This window comes from Callospermophilus lateralis, chromosome 5, assembly GCF_048772815.1.
Source record: "Callospermophilus lateralis isolate mCalLat2 chromosome 5, mCalLat2.hap1, whole genome shotgun sequence".
In the NCBI taxonomy this organism is placed as follows: Eukaryota; Metazoa; Chordata; class Mammalia; order Rodentia; family Sciuridae; genus Callospermophilus; species Callospermophilus lateralis.
Window position 1 is genome coordinate 164,854,802 of NC_135309.1, and position 13,615 is coordinate 164,868,416.

The window sequence follows — 13,615 nt, forward strand, 5'->3', positions numbered from 1 at the left end:
GAGGGGAGACTGGGAAGAAGTTGCTATGGACAACCCTGGGGAGCTGCTGAGCTCAGGCACCACCGCTCCACCAGCCTTGGGCCACTCCAAGGCTCAGAGCCTTTGGAGAGGCAGGAGAGGCCAGTGGCTCTCAGCTCATGGCACTCTGTGGGTCTGGACACCGGCTGCCCTTGCTGTGAACCCAGAGTTAACCCAGGGCTGTGGTCCTAGAGCTTGACCGGCTCCTGTTGGGTCCCAGGGGGCTCCTCTGGTGGCTTAGCCTGGTGGCTCCCTGCATCTGGCCCAATAGTTAGCCCTGTTATAGGAACGGCCTGGGCCCATACCTGACCATGGCCTTTCTTCTGGGGTGTTGGGGCCGGCACCCAGAGCCTCATGCAAGCGTCTGCCGCTGCGCCACACCTTAAAGGGCCTAAGCGGGGGATGTGCTTGGTTCAAGTGGAGGCCCAGGCCGGTGGCCCTGAGAGCCGTATGAAGGCGCCGGCCACCTGAGAGCTGGCTTCCTCGTTGATTGGCAGAGGCAGGAAGCAGCCGTCCAGGGCCCATCTGTCCCCAGGCCAGCGTCAGGGGCTGACATGCTTTCCCTAGGAGCTGTGTGCTCTAATCAGACTTTAAGTTAGTGGCATACAATTGAGAACAATTTCAGAAAGTCTTTAAGTCACAAAAGCTTCTATTCCGTGTGACTCGTTAGAACCCTGGAGTCAAAGCCCTCTTCCCTGCTCTGACGGCACGAAGAGAGCGTGGTGTGGTCCCTCTGCTCACCTAGCCCAGAACCCCATCTGCGGACACCTGTCCAGAGCCTGTGGCAGGGGCACCAATGCACTCCGGTGGCCTCCTGGCTGAGACACGGCTGTGGCGGCATCCTGCTCCATCCCTGAAGACCCCAGGCTGCCTGCTGGCGGCTCCCCTTGGCAGCGTGTTGGGCAGTTTTTGACTTGAGCTAATTCTAAGGGGGAGCATGTCTCTGGTCCCCACATTTCTGCCCTGCCCTGGGGGGTTGGTGTGTGACAGAGGCATCCAGAGAGTGAGGCCTGGAGGTGGCCAGTAATATCACTGCAGGGCTGGCGCAGGTGGCAGCTGGAACTGCACAGAGGAGGCAGAGGTGGCTGTGGCCCCATGTGAGCCTCACGTGGCCTGCAGTAGCTTGTCGAGGGTCTGCAGACAGTGTCTGAGGGGCAGGGTGGCCAGGCTGCGTCCTGAGACTGCTTCCTACCATGTCTGGCTCCAGGCTGGTCCCTCCAGTCTGGCCTCCGTCTTCCCCTGCTGCCAGCCCTTCTCTGCGTCCAGTCTCTGCTGACTCCTACACGGACACTTGCTGCTGGATTCGGGTCCAGGCAGGTGATCAGCATTCTCACCATGAGAATTCCAGCCACATTTACAAGGACACCTTCCAAATAAGGTCACATCTTCAGGTTCTGGGGTTGGGACATGGCTATCTCTTTTGGGGCCACCATTTAACCCTCTGCAGTCTACTTTATGACCCCCCAAGTTCACATCTCAGGTGTGCAAGATGTTCATGACATTGAGACGTCACCAAAAGGTCCAACTGCTGCTGCGTCAGCTCAGCCGCAATCCCATCCAGTCCTGCCTCTGCACCCCCTGGGTGTCCTGCGACTCAGAGGGTCTCCGTGCTGGAGATGTGGACGGCAGGTCCCTGTGGCAGGCACTACTGTTCACAGGGCGAGGTTGGGGGGACCAGGAGCATGAGTTTGGAGCCAGCCCGCCAGAGCCCAGCCCCATGGGTCCCAGGAGTCCAGCGGCTAGGGCAGGAGCCACGGCTTAGGGGTACATATCATGAATCGTGTGTGTCCAGCCTCCCCTTGACGTCTGGCTGCTGGGGGTCGCTGCCGGGCAGATGCAGCCCTGGCGGAAAGGCAGCAAAGTGGTATTGTCCAGCTTCTTGTTCTTGGACCCCCACGCATTCTTCTGCAGAAGTCATTAGGTCCTACTGACCCACTCAGGTAGTGTCAGTGTGCTGGGCATGTGGCCCGTGGCCCAGATCCCCTGATGGTGATGTGGGGCGACACAGCTCTAAAGAACCGCTGGGGGCAGGTGACCCTCCTCGGCACCTGTGCCTGGTGGTGTCGTGCACACCTGCTTGCTGTGCCCATCTTCCCACTGTGCGTGCACAGCTGATGGCTGCAGGCCAGGGTCCGGTGGGGGCCCCTGGTGCGTGCTGGTCTGGCCGCCCTTAGGCATCCCTTCCGTCTCCTGCAGAACATCCGGTTCCTGATGGGCCTGGAGAAGACCAAGGGCTTCTGCCAGCTGGTGGTGTCCTCCAACCTGCGGGACGGCATGTCGCACCTGATCCAGTCGGCCGGCCTGGGGGGCATGAAGCACAACACGGTGCTCATGGCCTGGCCCGGGTCCTGGAAGCAGGAAGACAACCCTTTCTCCTGGAAGAACTTCGTCGGTGGGTGTGGCAGCCAGCACCCCCGGCCCTGCTGGGTGTGGTCCCTCCCCACTCGGGTCTCGGGCTCTAGGCCCGAGCGTGTTCCTTGGGGCCGTGGAAGGCCTGAGCCACACTGTCACCGGCCAAGTAAATGGCCACTGGGCAGTCTTGAGGCTCTCCCTTCCCTGGAACCCTGTCCCCAGGTTGGGGGTCCCCAGCCTCTGAACATAGTGTCTGCATCTGGGCCAGGAGGACCTGGCGACGTGAGGGCCCTTCAGTGCCTGCCCTGGGCGGGGGCTTCATGGAGACCCTGCCTCCATGCCGTTGTGGGTCAGCCCGCCCTCAGTGACCTGCTGCCGCCACTTCTCTCCACAGACACTGTTCGCGACACCACAGCGGCCCAGCAGGCCTTGCTGGTAGCCAAGAACATCGACTTGTTCCCGCAAAACCAGGAACGCTTCAGCGAGGGGAGCATCGACGTGTGGTGGATAGTGCATGACGGGGGCATGCTCATGCTGCTGCCCTTCCTACTGCGCCAGCACAAGGTGGGCAATGCCCGGTGGCAGGGTGGGGGGCACGCTCATGCTGCTGCCCTTCCTACTGCGCCAGCACAAGGTGGGCCATGCCCGGTGGCAGGGTGGGGGGCACGCTCATGCTGCTGCCCTTCCTACTGTGCCAGCACAAGGTGGGCAATGCCCGGTGGCAGGGTGAGGGGCACGCTCATGCTGCTGCCCTTCCTGCTGTGCCAGCACGAGGTGGGGGGCATAACAAACAGGTAGACATCGTGGGGGATGGGCGTGCCCACACAGGTGGGCCTAGTCCAAGGTGTGGGGTGGCAGCTGTGCCTGTTCAAGGTGGGCTGTGCCCAGGGAGCATGGGGTTGGCCATGCCTGCCAGGCTCCCCATGCACGTGGCAGCTGGGGCAGGCAGGGCTTGCCCAGGTCTAGGGACCCCTGCTCCGTCCCCAGGTGTGGCGGAAGTGCCGGATGCGCATCTTCACAGTGGCCCAGGTGGACGACAACAGCATCCAGATGAAGAAGGACCTGCAGGTGTTCCTGTATCACCTGAGGATCAGCGCCGAGGTGGAGGTGGTGGAGATGGTGCGTGTGGCTGTCAGCTTGAGGCGCCGTGGGGCTGGGTGTGGCTTGCAGAGCTGGGCTCGCAAGGACAGTGCAGTGTCCCCAGTGCCTCTGGCTGATGTCTGTGGCCTAGGTACGCCTCCTCACCAGGCAACCCGTGGTGCTCCCTGCCCCTGGCCTCCAGCCTGCTCAGGCCTTGGGTGTGGCCACCTGTGGGAGATGGCCTCACGGTCCCAGCCATCTCTGTCTGCACAGGTCATCAGTCAGTGAGGTCAGCCTGGGGCAAGGTGTAGGACAAATGGGTCATTTGGTGGACAGTGTCTACTGAGTCCCAGGCACCTCCAGAGAGCGAGGTGTGGAGGCGGCCTGGGCAACGGGGCATCTGTCCCAGCCACGGCCCCTGGACCCTAGGTGCCCTGTGCTGCTGTGGCCTGCAGTGAGGCGCCTGACCCCCAGAGCCTCTGGTTGCCCTTGCGGGGGTGGGGTAGCGGTTTTGCAGTTCACACCAACAATTCCCGATTGTTGATCGTGGGTGACGCCCAGTGAGCATGGGGCCTGCCCAGCTCGGGCGAGTCTGCAGTCCAGTCTGGAGTAGAGCTGCGGGGGGACCACATGGAACTGCCCCCGAGGGGCTCTGCTCCCGCTGCAGTGATGTGGGGAGGCCCCTGCTGGGCGTTCGGAGGTCCAGTGCTGGCGGACAGCCTCCAGCATCTTGTCTGGATTTGCATCTCTGATCTCGAGTGAGCTCAGCACCTCCTCGGGCATCACTGATGACCCTTGGTGTTTTTCTCTCGGTCTCCATGGGGCAGTGTTGTCCCTGGGTGGTTCTCCTCCTGCTCTGAAGGAGCTTCCGATGCTGGGAGCAGGTTGAGTGCCCCTTCCTGTTCTCGTGACAGGGCTCGCTGTCCAGCATGCACATCTGCATCAGGACAAGATCCAGCTGCTGGGAGCTAGCCGCCTGCATGGTGGCCTTAGCTCACGCAGCCCTTGCTATGGGCTTGCCCTCAGGGTCCAGCTGCTCTGAACAGTGGCACACATGTCACAAGAGCTGCTTGGGAGGAGATGAGGCCTCAGGACCACGGGGGCTGGGCAGGGAGGCAGGCAGAGCCAGCCACATCCCCTGACCCTGCAGCATCTGTGGGCGTGACCCTCAGCCTGCAATGCTGGCTGGCTCAGAGTGCCGCAGAGGGCCACTGTCCTGTGCCCCACCAGTGGCCCAAGATGACATCATCAGCTGATGGAGTGGGGCCCTTTGATGGCCATGGTTCAGGATGATGGGCAGTTTTGAGTGAGCGCAGTGGGCAGGGCTGCTCTGGACGTGGAGGGGAACCCAGGGTCTCTGGGCAGTGGCACTAAGTGCCGTCCCCTGTGGGTCTCGTGGTGTGAGCTTGCGTGTCGTAGAAAGCAGCACGAGTTGCTGGTGAGCCCCGAGGTACCAGCTGGATGACCTGTCCAGGACCCTGTGCCCTGGGTGCTGGGTCAGGGTGTAGACAGGTTCTCTTCTTGCTGTCCACGTGTTGATGGCAGAGGGCCCGGGAGGGGCACAGGGCAGCAGAGCCTGCCTGCTGTGTCTGCCGATCACACCTGACACTACCCAAGCTGCTTGGGGCCCAGCTGCAAGTTCCCAGGGGCCCTGCAGGGCTCGGGCTCAGCTGCTCACCAGCTCAGGCCGCGGAGCGCCAGGGACCCCGTGCGCCTGCTGTTGGGATGCTCTGCTCACCTGCGTGCTGTGCACCTCTAGGTTGAGAACGACATCTCTGCGTTCACCTATGAGAAGACCCTGGTGATGGAGCAGAGGTCCCAGATGCTGAAGCAGATGCAGCTGTCCAAGAACGAGCGGGAGAGAGAGGTGTGTGGGGACCGAGCCAGACCCTCCCAGAACGTGTGTCCAGGAAGGCGTCTGTAGGGGTGAGGGCAGTGGTCAGGGAGGTGCCACCTGCCCCCCCAGAAGCCCGTGGAGTCTGGCAGGAGTGCTGGGCAGGGGAGCCACACGTGGCCTGGGCTGCATGGATGACCGAGCGTGTGGCACACAGCCTGGGGCTTGGGTGTTGATGAGGTGCGGCTGTGGCCTCCGGTGCCCTCAGGATGGAGTGACCTGAGCATTGGCATCTCTTGGCCACTCCACCTCGGAATGGCCGGCAGCGTGACTTCTGCCCGAGGGGCAGTCTCCTCCCTGGGTCTGCGGACACACCTGCCAGGCCCCACACCCTAGCCCTGCATCAGAGGTCTGGTAAGAGGGGGTGACGCTCTGTGGGGTCAGCGTCGGCTCCCTGCGGTCACCGGTCACGCGATGGTCCTGCCCCAGCACCTGGCTGGCCCTCTGTGGTTGGCCACGGCTCCATGAGGTTTTGGGGGTCAGGACAGGGAGGCAAGGCGGGGGTCATTCAGAGACGGGAGGAGTGAGCAGCGCTGAGAGCCGGGGGACTGCTGTCCCAGGGCTGGGGTGACCGGGGGTCCCAGGCCACTGCTCTAAAGTCCTTTTCCATGGCCAGCCTGGCTCATCAGCTGCTGTCCACTGGGTAGCTCTGGTGAGCCTCTGGCTGTGCTGACCCCTGCACGTCCAACAGGCCCAGCTGATCCACGACAGGAACACTGCGTCCCATGCCGCGGCGGCCACCAGGCCCCAGGCCCTGTCGGTGCCCGACAAGGTGCAGATGACCTGGACGAAGGAGAAGCTGATTGCGGAGAAGCACAGGAACAAGGAGGCCAGCACCCCTGGGTTCAAAGACCTCTTCAGCCTGAAGCCGTGAGTGTCGTGAGGCCTTGGGCAGAACCAGGCCCTGCAGCCCCTGCCCCGTGCGCCCCGCCTGCCCCCCCAGGGCCCGCAGGTCCACAGAGACTCCTCTTGCTGCCTTTCAGTGGGTTGGGCGGTGAGGCAGGTCTCAGCCCTGGGGCTGCCCTGCTCTGGTGATGGCCGCACGCGGCTGCAGCACCTCAGTTGTGCCCGACTTTCCAGCAGGCCTCTGGGCCACCTCTCCCCGCGTTGTGCCAAGAGCCCTGGGCCCCGCCAAGGCCCTTAGGGCTGCAGTGGGTCCCTGGGGGTGCAGATGTGGCTCGGTCCTGTGTCCAGCCATGGCCAGCTGAGCCTGCAGTGGTGGAGCTGACCCTCAGGGCCTGGATTCTCAAGGAGGGTAGAGGGGTGTTACATGCCCTGGGGGGGCCCCAGAGGGGCCCCGGACAACTTCTGCTGGCTGGGGGTGCAGCCTGGGCGTGGTCGGCGGGGTTCCGTGGAGTAACGTGCTCTCCGTGTTTTTCTCCCTCTAGAGAATGGGGAAACCTGTAAGTTCACGGTTTTGCCGCCGCTTTACGTGGGCCACCTCGGTCCAGTTGCTTGCATGTCTGTGCTCGGCCCCTGTGTGTCCTGTGTAGCCCACTCCTCAAAATGGCCCTGGGCACACTGAATGTCATTCCCTGAGTGATCCCTGTGGCAGCCCGAGGCTGGTCCTGAGGGCGCACAGGGTGGGCTTGCCACAGGAGTGACCCTACCCACACCCCCAGGCCAGACCAGCCCTCAGGAGCGTCCTCCTTCATCTCCAGGGAGGGGGTGTGGATTGAGTCCCGCTGTGGTCGGGCTTGTGAGGAGCACCAGGGCCAGGGTCTCTGAGCTGGTGAGCCCACAGCTGGGGTCCAGGCTGCCAGTCTCAGGAGGGCCATCCTGGCAGGACCTGCCTGGGCCTGCTGCTCTGTCCCTCCACCCGTCTGCTGGTCCTCATCCCCTCTACAGTGACCTCCTAGGCTGTTGGATTTAAGGCAGGTGGTGCCCAGGGCAGTGCCAAAGCTGGGCACTGGAGAGGGCACCTCAGCCATGTGACTGGAGAGGCCGGGAGGTGGGGCCGCTGGGAGTTAGGCCAGCAGATGTGTGGGGAGCCCCCTGTCCTGCTGTCTGTGAATCTGAAGGTGCCTCAGATGGCTCAGTTAGAAACAGTAGGTGCAGGAGCACGTTTGACCCCTGCCCTCCTTGTGCCCACGTGCACACACCTAGGTGCCTGCGTGTGTGCACGTGCACGCACACACGTACACACACATACACACACGAGACTCCTCCCAGTCTTGGGCTTGCCTCTGCTGGGAAGGGTTAGGATGCTGTGGAAGGTCAAGCCCCGGCCCCCCTTTGGGTCAGTCTAGACGTGAGGTGTGCTGACGGCTCACTGCATCTCTGGAGCACACTTTGTGTGCACACCTCTGTTTGTGTCATGCTGGTGTAAGAGTGTGTTGGTGTACGCGAGTGTGCATACGTGTGCCTGCTGGCGTGGACCTTGCCTCATCTCCTCTGCCCCTGGCCACCCTGTCCCGCCCCTGTGACTCCCAGCTGGGGATACAGGTCTGGAGAGCCACCAGGTGCAGAGGTCCCTGCAGGTGTCCTGCTGTGGGTCTGCAGTCACTGGGAGCAGAGGCTTCTCCTGTCCTCTGACTTCCACAGGCCCCCTCCTGGGAACCCCGCTGGCCTCTGAGGCTGAGGAGGTCCTGTGACGCACACCCTGCCCTTCTGGAGTCCCGTCTGCCCACACAGAGACTGCCCCCAGGTTGTGGACTCGGGGTTCTTGTGGAGGCCTCCCTGGTGCCATGGGGAGACCGTCTGTGACCGGGCCAGGTTCCAGGGGGGAGGGGGCCTGCTGCCTTCTTTCCTGCAGGTGGGTGGTGGGTGGTGGGTTAAGCAGATGCCTTTGGCTTGAGGCTTGTATTTGGTCGAGCTGATCAGAGGGCGCTAGCACAGGACATCACGGGGCCTTTCCCTGACATGCTGGTGGCCTCTGCCTGGCTGTCTGTGTCTGGCACAAGTGACCTCTGCACAAGGCTGTGGAGGACACCGGGTGGGCAGACTAACGGAGGCTTGCACAGGTCCCACTCCATGAGGGGTCAACCCGTTGGCTGGGTCTTCTAGCACAGACACAAACACCGCGGCAGGAGTCCTCTGTGGAAGGGCTTCTCCACGTGGCTTCTGGGAGTGCCAGTCCTGCAGCTAGCTGACCCAGGCTACCTAGAGAAGGGACTGTGGCCTCCTAGTCAAGGGTGGGTAAACAAACACGTGAGGCTCTTCTCTGGTGCCTACGTGTGCCTGTGCCAGTCTACAGTGCCCCAGAGTTACATGGTCACCCCTGGGCCTGGCCACCAGGGACGCTGAGGAACGCAGCACCAGCACTCGGTGGGAATGCACTGCGGGCAGACCCAGGCCTGCACCACCAAGGCCAGAAGCCCTGTCCACCATCCGCCAAGGTGCAGCATTGCCCAGGGGCTGAGACCAGGGCTGGAGGGGCCCAGGTGTGGCTGCAGGTTCTCTGCTGAGCCCATCCACATTGCAGGGGCCCACAAGTGGCAGCCCTGCAGTGGCTGCTTGTCAGCTGGGGCACTGTGGGCGCTTCCCTCCTGAGCACCGGCCCTGCTCCGTGTGGACCCCTCAGCCAGGGGTTTCAGCAGAGTTGTGTCAGAGCCCCGAGAGGCGCAGGCCCGCGGCCCGTTCCCAAGCCTGTAGGACAGCCGCTCCCTTGCACCTGCTTCCTCCTGCGAGCTCTGCTTTGTGGATGTCCTGTGCTTCTGTAGTCGCCAGCCGCTGCGTAGACTAGAGGCCTGGCGGTAGTGGCGCTCAGTCTAGAATGCCAGCAGGTGCTTCCTGCTGCTCCAGAGCTGCCCTGCCTGCCACCAAGCGCTTCTCCTAGGGGCCTGCCCCCCGGGACCCCTCGGGCCACAATCCTCCTGGCCCTGCCCTGCCTAGCACCAGGAGCCAGGGGTGGGTCAGCCAGGCTGAAGGCTCCTGCCCACTGCCGCCGCCCCTCCCGCAGGGATCAGTCCAATGTCAGGAGGATGCACACGGCCGTGAAGCTCAATGGTGTCGTCCTCAGCAAGTCCCAGGACGCCCAGCTGGTCCTGCTGAACATGCCGGGGCCCCCCAAAAACCGGCAGGGGGATGAGAACTGTATCCTTTCCTGTGATGTTGCCTGCAGGGACGTGGGCACCATGGGGGCTGTCCAGTGGTTTCTGAGTTAGGGGCTGTGGCTGGGCTTCGTGCTGCCTCTTGTCCAAACAGAGGCCCCCAAGGCAAGGAGGCAGGGGCCCACCTGGGGTCACCATGCCAGACCACACGGTCCCCTGCATGTACCCTGCACTGCCCCTGGAGCTGGGGGAAGACTGGGACAGAAGGGGAAGGGGCTGGTGCCTGTGGGTGGCATAGACCTGAGAGTAGGCATGGGTAGGTGGGGTGGGGCCCTCCAGAGCTTGGAGAGAGGACGCTGTGGCTGAGCCAGTGGGGGCCAGGGCAGTGCTGCCCCATGAGGTGCTCTTGGCTTACATTGGGGGTCAGTGCTAGGCTACAGGGGGTGGACACTGGGCCTGGACAGTAGCGAGTCCATAAGGTGCTTTCTGTGGCTGGCCCATGATGGAGTTAGGGCGAGGAGAGAACAGAAGTCGAGCCCTGAGCGCCCGGCCCGGTGGGGGTGGGGGGCAGCCCTCACCTGCCCAGGTAGGGCATCTTGCCTGCTGTACCCTGGGCCATCCTGAGCTTCAGCTGCTCCTGCTCAGGAGGGCAGGCAGTGAGAGCCCAGCTCCCCAGGCTGGAAGCTCATGTCCGCTGACCGTAGCTCAGTGGTTCAGCTGTTGTCATGCACGCCTGAGGCACGGGTCCTGCTGGGCTCCTCCCTCAAGACTGCAGCCAGCCCCCTGTCCCGGCTGTGTGGGGTGGGCGTCTCCTGGGCTTCTGGGTCAGAGACAGACCCTGGGTTCTAGGTGGGTGCTGGCTCTGATCTGGTCACCTGGCTGAGGTTTGTGGGGTTGGTGGCCACTTCCTTCTCTTTCCTGACCAGCAGCCCCTCCACGTCCTCCCCACTCCCTGGGTCCCCATCCCACCCCAGAACGGGGTCTCTGGCTGGTCGTGGCCCTCCCAGGTGCACTCGCTGTGAGAGGTCTCCCCGCACGTGGCCCAGCGAGAGCGGCCTTGACTCTGCACCCAGACATGGAGTTCCTGGAGGTCCTGACTGAGGGGCTGGACAGGGTGCTCCTGGTCAGGGGCGGTGGCCGGGAGGTCATCACCATCTACTCCTAAGGCCTGAGGTGGCATGCCAGATGGGGTGGGACGCTGCCAGCCCAGCTCAGACTGACAGGCGTCACTCAGGCCACCCGACCTGCTGTACCTGGCTTCCTGCAGAAGTCTCCAGAGCCACCACCTGGGCTCCCTCCACACAGAAGACACTCTAGGAAGTGCTGAGAGGGGTCGCGAGTGACTGGAGAGCCCCCTGTATCCGTCCAGCGCAGAGCTCCATGTACCCAGCGACCTGGGATTGACCACTGTCCACTGCCCAGCCTCAGCCAGACTGTGACTTCGCCTGTCATTGACACCCCACACCGAACACTTAAGGCAAAGCCTACTTGTCCCCTGGGCCAAGGGCAGAATGTCAGTGTGGCCGTGGGGCTCCGTGCCTCCCAGTCTCCCATGAACTGCTGGGCCAGGGCACACTGGGCAGGGGGGCTGAGCAGAGCCTGTGTCCTGGTGGGGGTGTGAGTGCCAGCTGTGTCCCTTCTGGGCCATGCCCCAGGGGCTCCCCTGCCGAGCTGCGACTGTGTGGGGGTCCCAGCTGCTCTTCGTAAGCACCCACAGGGCCCTGCCAGTGTGCGCCTGGGCTGTGGGGGTGCCCCTGAGTGGCCAGCAGTGGGGGTGTGCAGGGACCTAAGAGCCGGGAATTCTGCACATGGCCCACCCCTTGCCCTCTGAAGGAGAAGGCAGCCTCAGCTGGACGAGCCCCCTGCTGGGCGTGGGCCTCGTGCGGTGAGGCAGCAACAGCTGGGCACCCTCACCACCTGCTGCTGGTTCGCACTTTACCTTGGAGCTTTCCGATCCTAGGTCAGTTGTGTTTGCAGGCTGTGGGCTCACTTGGCCTTGCTGGCCTCGCTGTCCGCTGCGTGGGTTATTTATTTATTTAAACACCCTGGGCCTTTTGGGGGTGACCCCACTGTCCACAGAGCTTGCTTCCTCAGAGGTCCCACACTCAGGCCCTGGGCTGTCTCTGGCTTCCAGGGCTCCCTAGCGAATAAGCACCATCCACAGAGTTCAGGTCAGGGCAGAGCCACTAGGGCACAGGGAGGTCAGCTCGCCAGTGGCCACTGTTCGGCTCATGTCCCACACAGGCAGTGGGCCTGCTTGGACTCGGCAGCCCAACTCACCTGCCCGACGAGGGCAGCCAGAGCAGAGCCGTGTGGAAGGCCCCTGCCTTGTCCCAGGAAGGGCCTGGGGAGCCGGGCTGCAGCTCCGCCCCGGCCGGCTTTTCCTTTGTGAACCTGCCTTGTCACTGCAGCCATCCAAAGTCTGACTTCATGGTTTCCTTTTATAGATTCCTTGTCTTTGTATGACTTTGTTTGTAGAATAAAGTCCTATGAAACCTGAGGTTTGGGAGAATGTCATGAGTCTCATTGAGCAGAGTCCAGCCGCAGAGGAACGTGCTCACCCTCCCTCCTCTCGGAGGGGCTGCTGCAGGAGGGTCCACCAGCTCAGTCCCGGGGCTTGGGTCCTTGCCTCCCTGGCCAGGAGGAGGCAGGCCAGCACCCAGCTGCTGGGCAGCAGCACCAGGAGCCCGTGGCTCGACCCGCAGTCTGCACCAGGGAAGGCCCGACCAGGGTGCTGCTCGCTGCAGAGGTGTGGGGACCCTGGCATGGGCTTCCTGGAGGTCACCGTGGTGACACTGTCAAGTCACCCTGCGGGCCACAGCTGCCCTCCTGGGGACACACCTGAGAGGGGACATCAGTCTGGACTTCACAGAAGCACTGTACTCAGCCCAGAGTCTGTGTGGTGGACCTGTTCCCAGGCAGCATGTCCTGGGAAGGCGGACTTAGCAAGGAACCTCGGGCTGTGACCCGCCTCAGCCGTGGGGTTCCCCACACAAAGTGCCAGGAGAGGTGGGTGCCCCTGGCTTGGCTCACGGGAGAAACCCCAGCCCCAAAAGTCTCAAGGGGTTTCTTAAAACCACAACATCTGAGGATGTGGGCCCCTGCAACAGGCCCTGCTGGCCGGAAGCCCAGCTTCCTACGCCAGCCAAGGTCTATGCACCTGAACACCGGCCCAGTGTTCCCTGTGTCCTGGACTGAGCAGGGGTCTGCGGTTTGTGTTTGGGGTTTTCTCAGAGCGGTGTGGTGGGAAAGCCTACACAGTGATGTGCTGTGCACTCCTGTGTGTCTTGCAAGTTCCCTCTCCACTGCAAAAACCCAGCTGACATACTGTCCACACAGCCCAGGCCCCGTGGGCTGCGCCCGGGACCACTTGGAATAGGTGCGCTGACTGCAGCTCTCTGGAAAACTTTTGGTCTGCGGTAGCATGAGGCATCACAAAACACGTGCTTCTCTTACACCTGGAAGAAATTCTCACAGACCAGCAGGCCACCGATTGGCTTTATCCTCAAAAGCAACCCAAGGAGAGACAGCCCATAATCCCGGCAGACTCAGGCTGCGGGAGGGATCTCCCGGCCTCTGCTCGGTGGAGCTGCTGCAGCCCTGCAGGCCAAGCTCCCGTCCTGCAACTGCTCACCCAGGGAAGACACTTGCTTGGGCCAGACAACTGTGAGACTCATCTCCTGACCCTGCACCTCTCTGCTGGTGCCCACCCAGACGCTGGGGACCCACGTGCTGCACTGTCACAGAGCACTTTGCCACCACCTCTTCTCCGGCCCCAGCACTGGCACTTCTTGCTGAAGCCGGCAGCCACCCCTCTCCCCATGACTTGTGACACTTGGTGTGCTCAGGAAGGCCCTGCGCCTGACTTCACAGAGAACACATGTTCCAAGGGGCTTCCTCTCCCTCCACCTGCCTTGCACAGGGACAGCCTGCTCGGAGGTGACACCCTGCCGGAGGGTGTGCTGAGAGCCACGCAGCAGACCCCTGTGCCCTGGGCCTGCTTTGGATGCACGAACAGCAGCAAGTGAAGTGCATTTCCTGTGCACAGTTTTCATGATCACAGACAACTGCTCATCGCAGGAACCACAGTGGCATCCGACCACCTGCATCCATGGGAAACTGAGCAGAGCCCTGCCTGCCTATGTCTGTCCTGGTGTTACCCCGGCTGTGCCCACCTGACCTCTGGAACCAGTGCAGGGTCAGGACACCAGGCTCTGCGCCAGACTTCACACAGGGCACTTGAGCTGCATCCACAGGACCAGGGTGGATAGGGGACAGG

General features: G+C 62.9%; 1 protein-coding gene across 3 annotated transcripts in view; it reads left to right on the forward strand.

The window, feature by feature from the left end:
- Slc12a7 (solute carrier family 12 member 7) overlaps positions 1-11,836 on the forward strand; it is a 46,701-nt gene extending 34,865 nt beyond the window's left edge. For 2 of the 3 annotated variants that reach the window (XM_077109493.1, XM_077109495.1), the window contains exons 18-25: positions 2,215-2,410; positions 2,765-2,934; positions 3,358-3,489; positions 5,210-5,317; positions 6,036-6,214; positions 6,733-6,747; positions 9,246-9,379; positions 10,410-11,836. In XM_077109493.1, the coding sequence (XP_076965608.1) occupies positions 2,215-2,410; positions 2,765-2,934; positions 3,358-3,489; positions 5,210-5,317; positions 6,036-6,214; positions 6,733-6,747; positions 9,246-9,379; positions 10,410-10,501 (1,026 nt within the window). In that variant the 3' untranslated portion in view covers positions 10,502-11,836. The remainder of the gene's footprint in view (positions 1-2,214; positions 2,411-2,764; positions 2,935-3,357; positions 3,490-5,209; positions 5,318-6,035; positions 6,215-6,732; positions 6,748-9,245; positions 9,380-10,409) is intronic. The other variant, XM_077109494.1, reaches the window with a different exon arrangement.
- Positions 11,837-13,615: the final 1,779 nt, after the last annotated feature.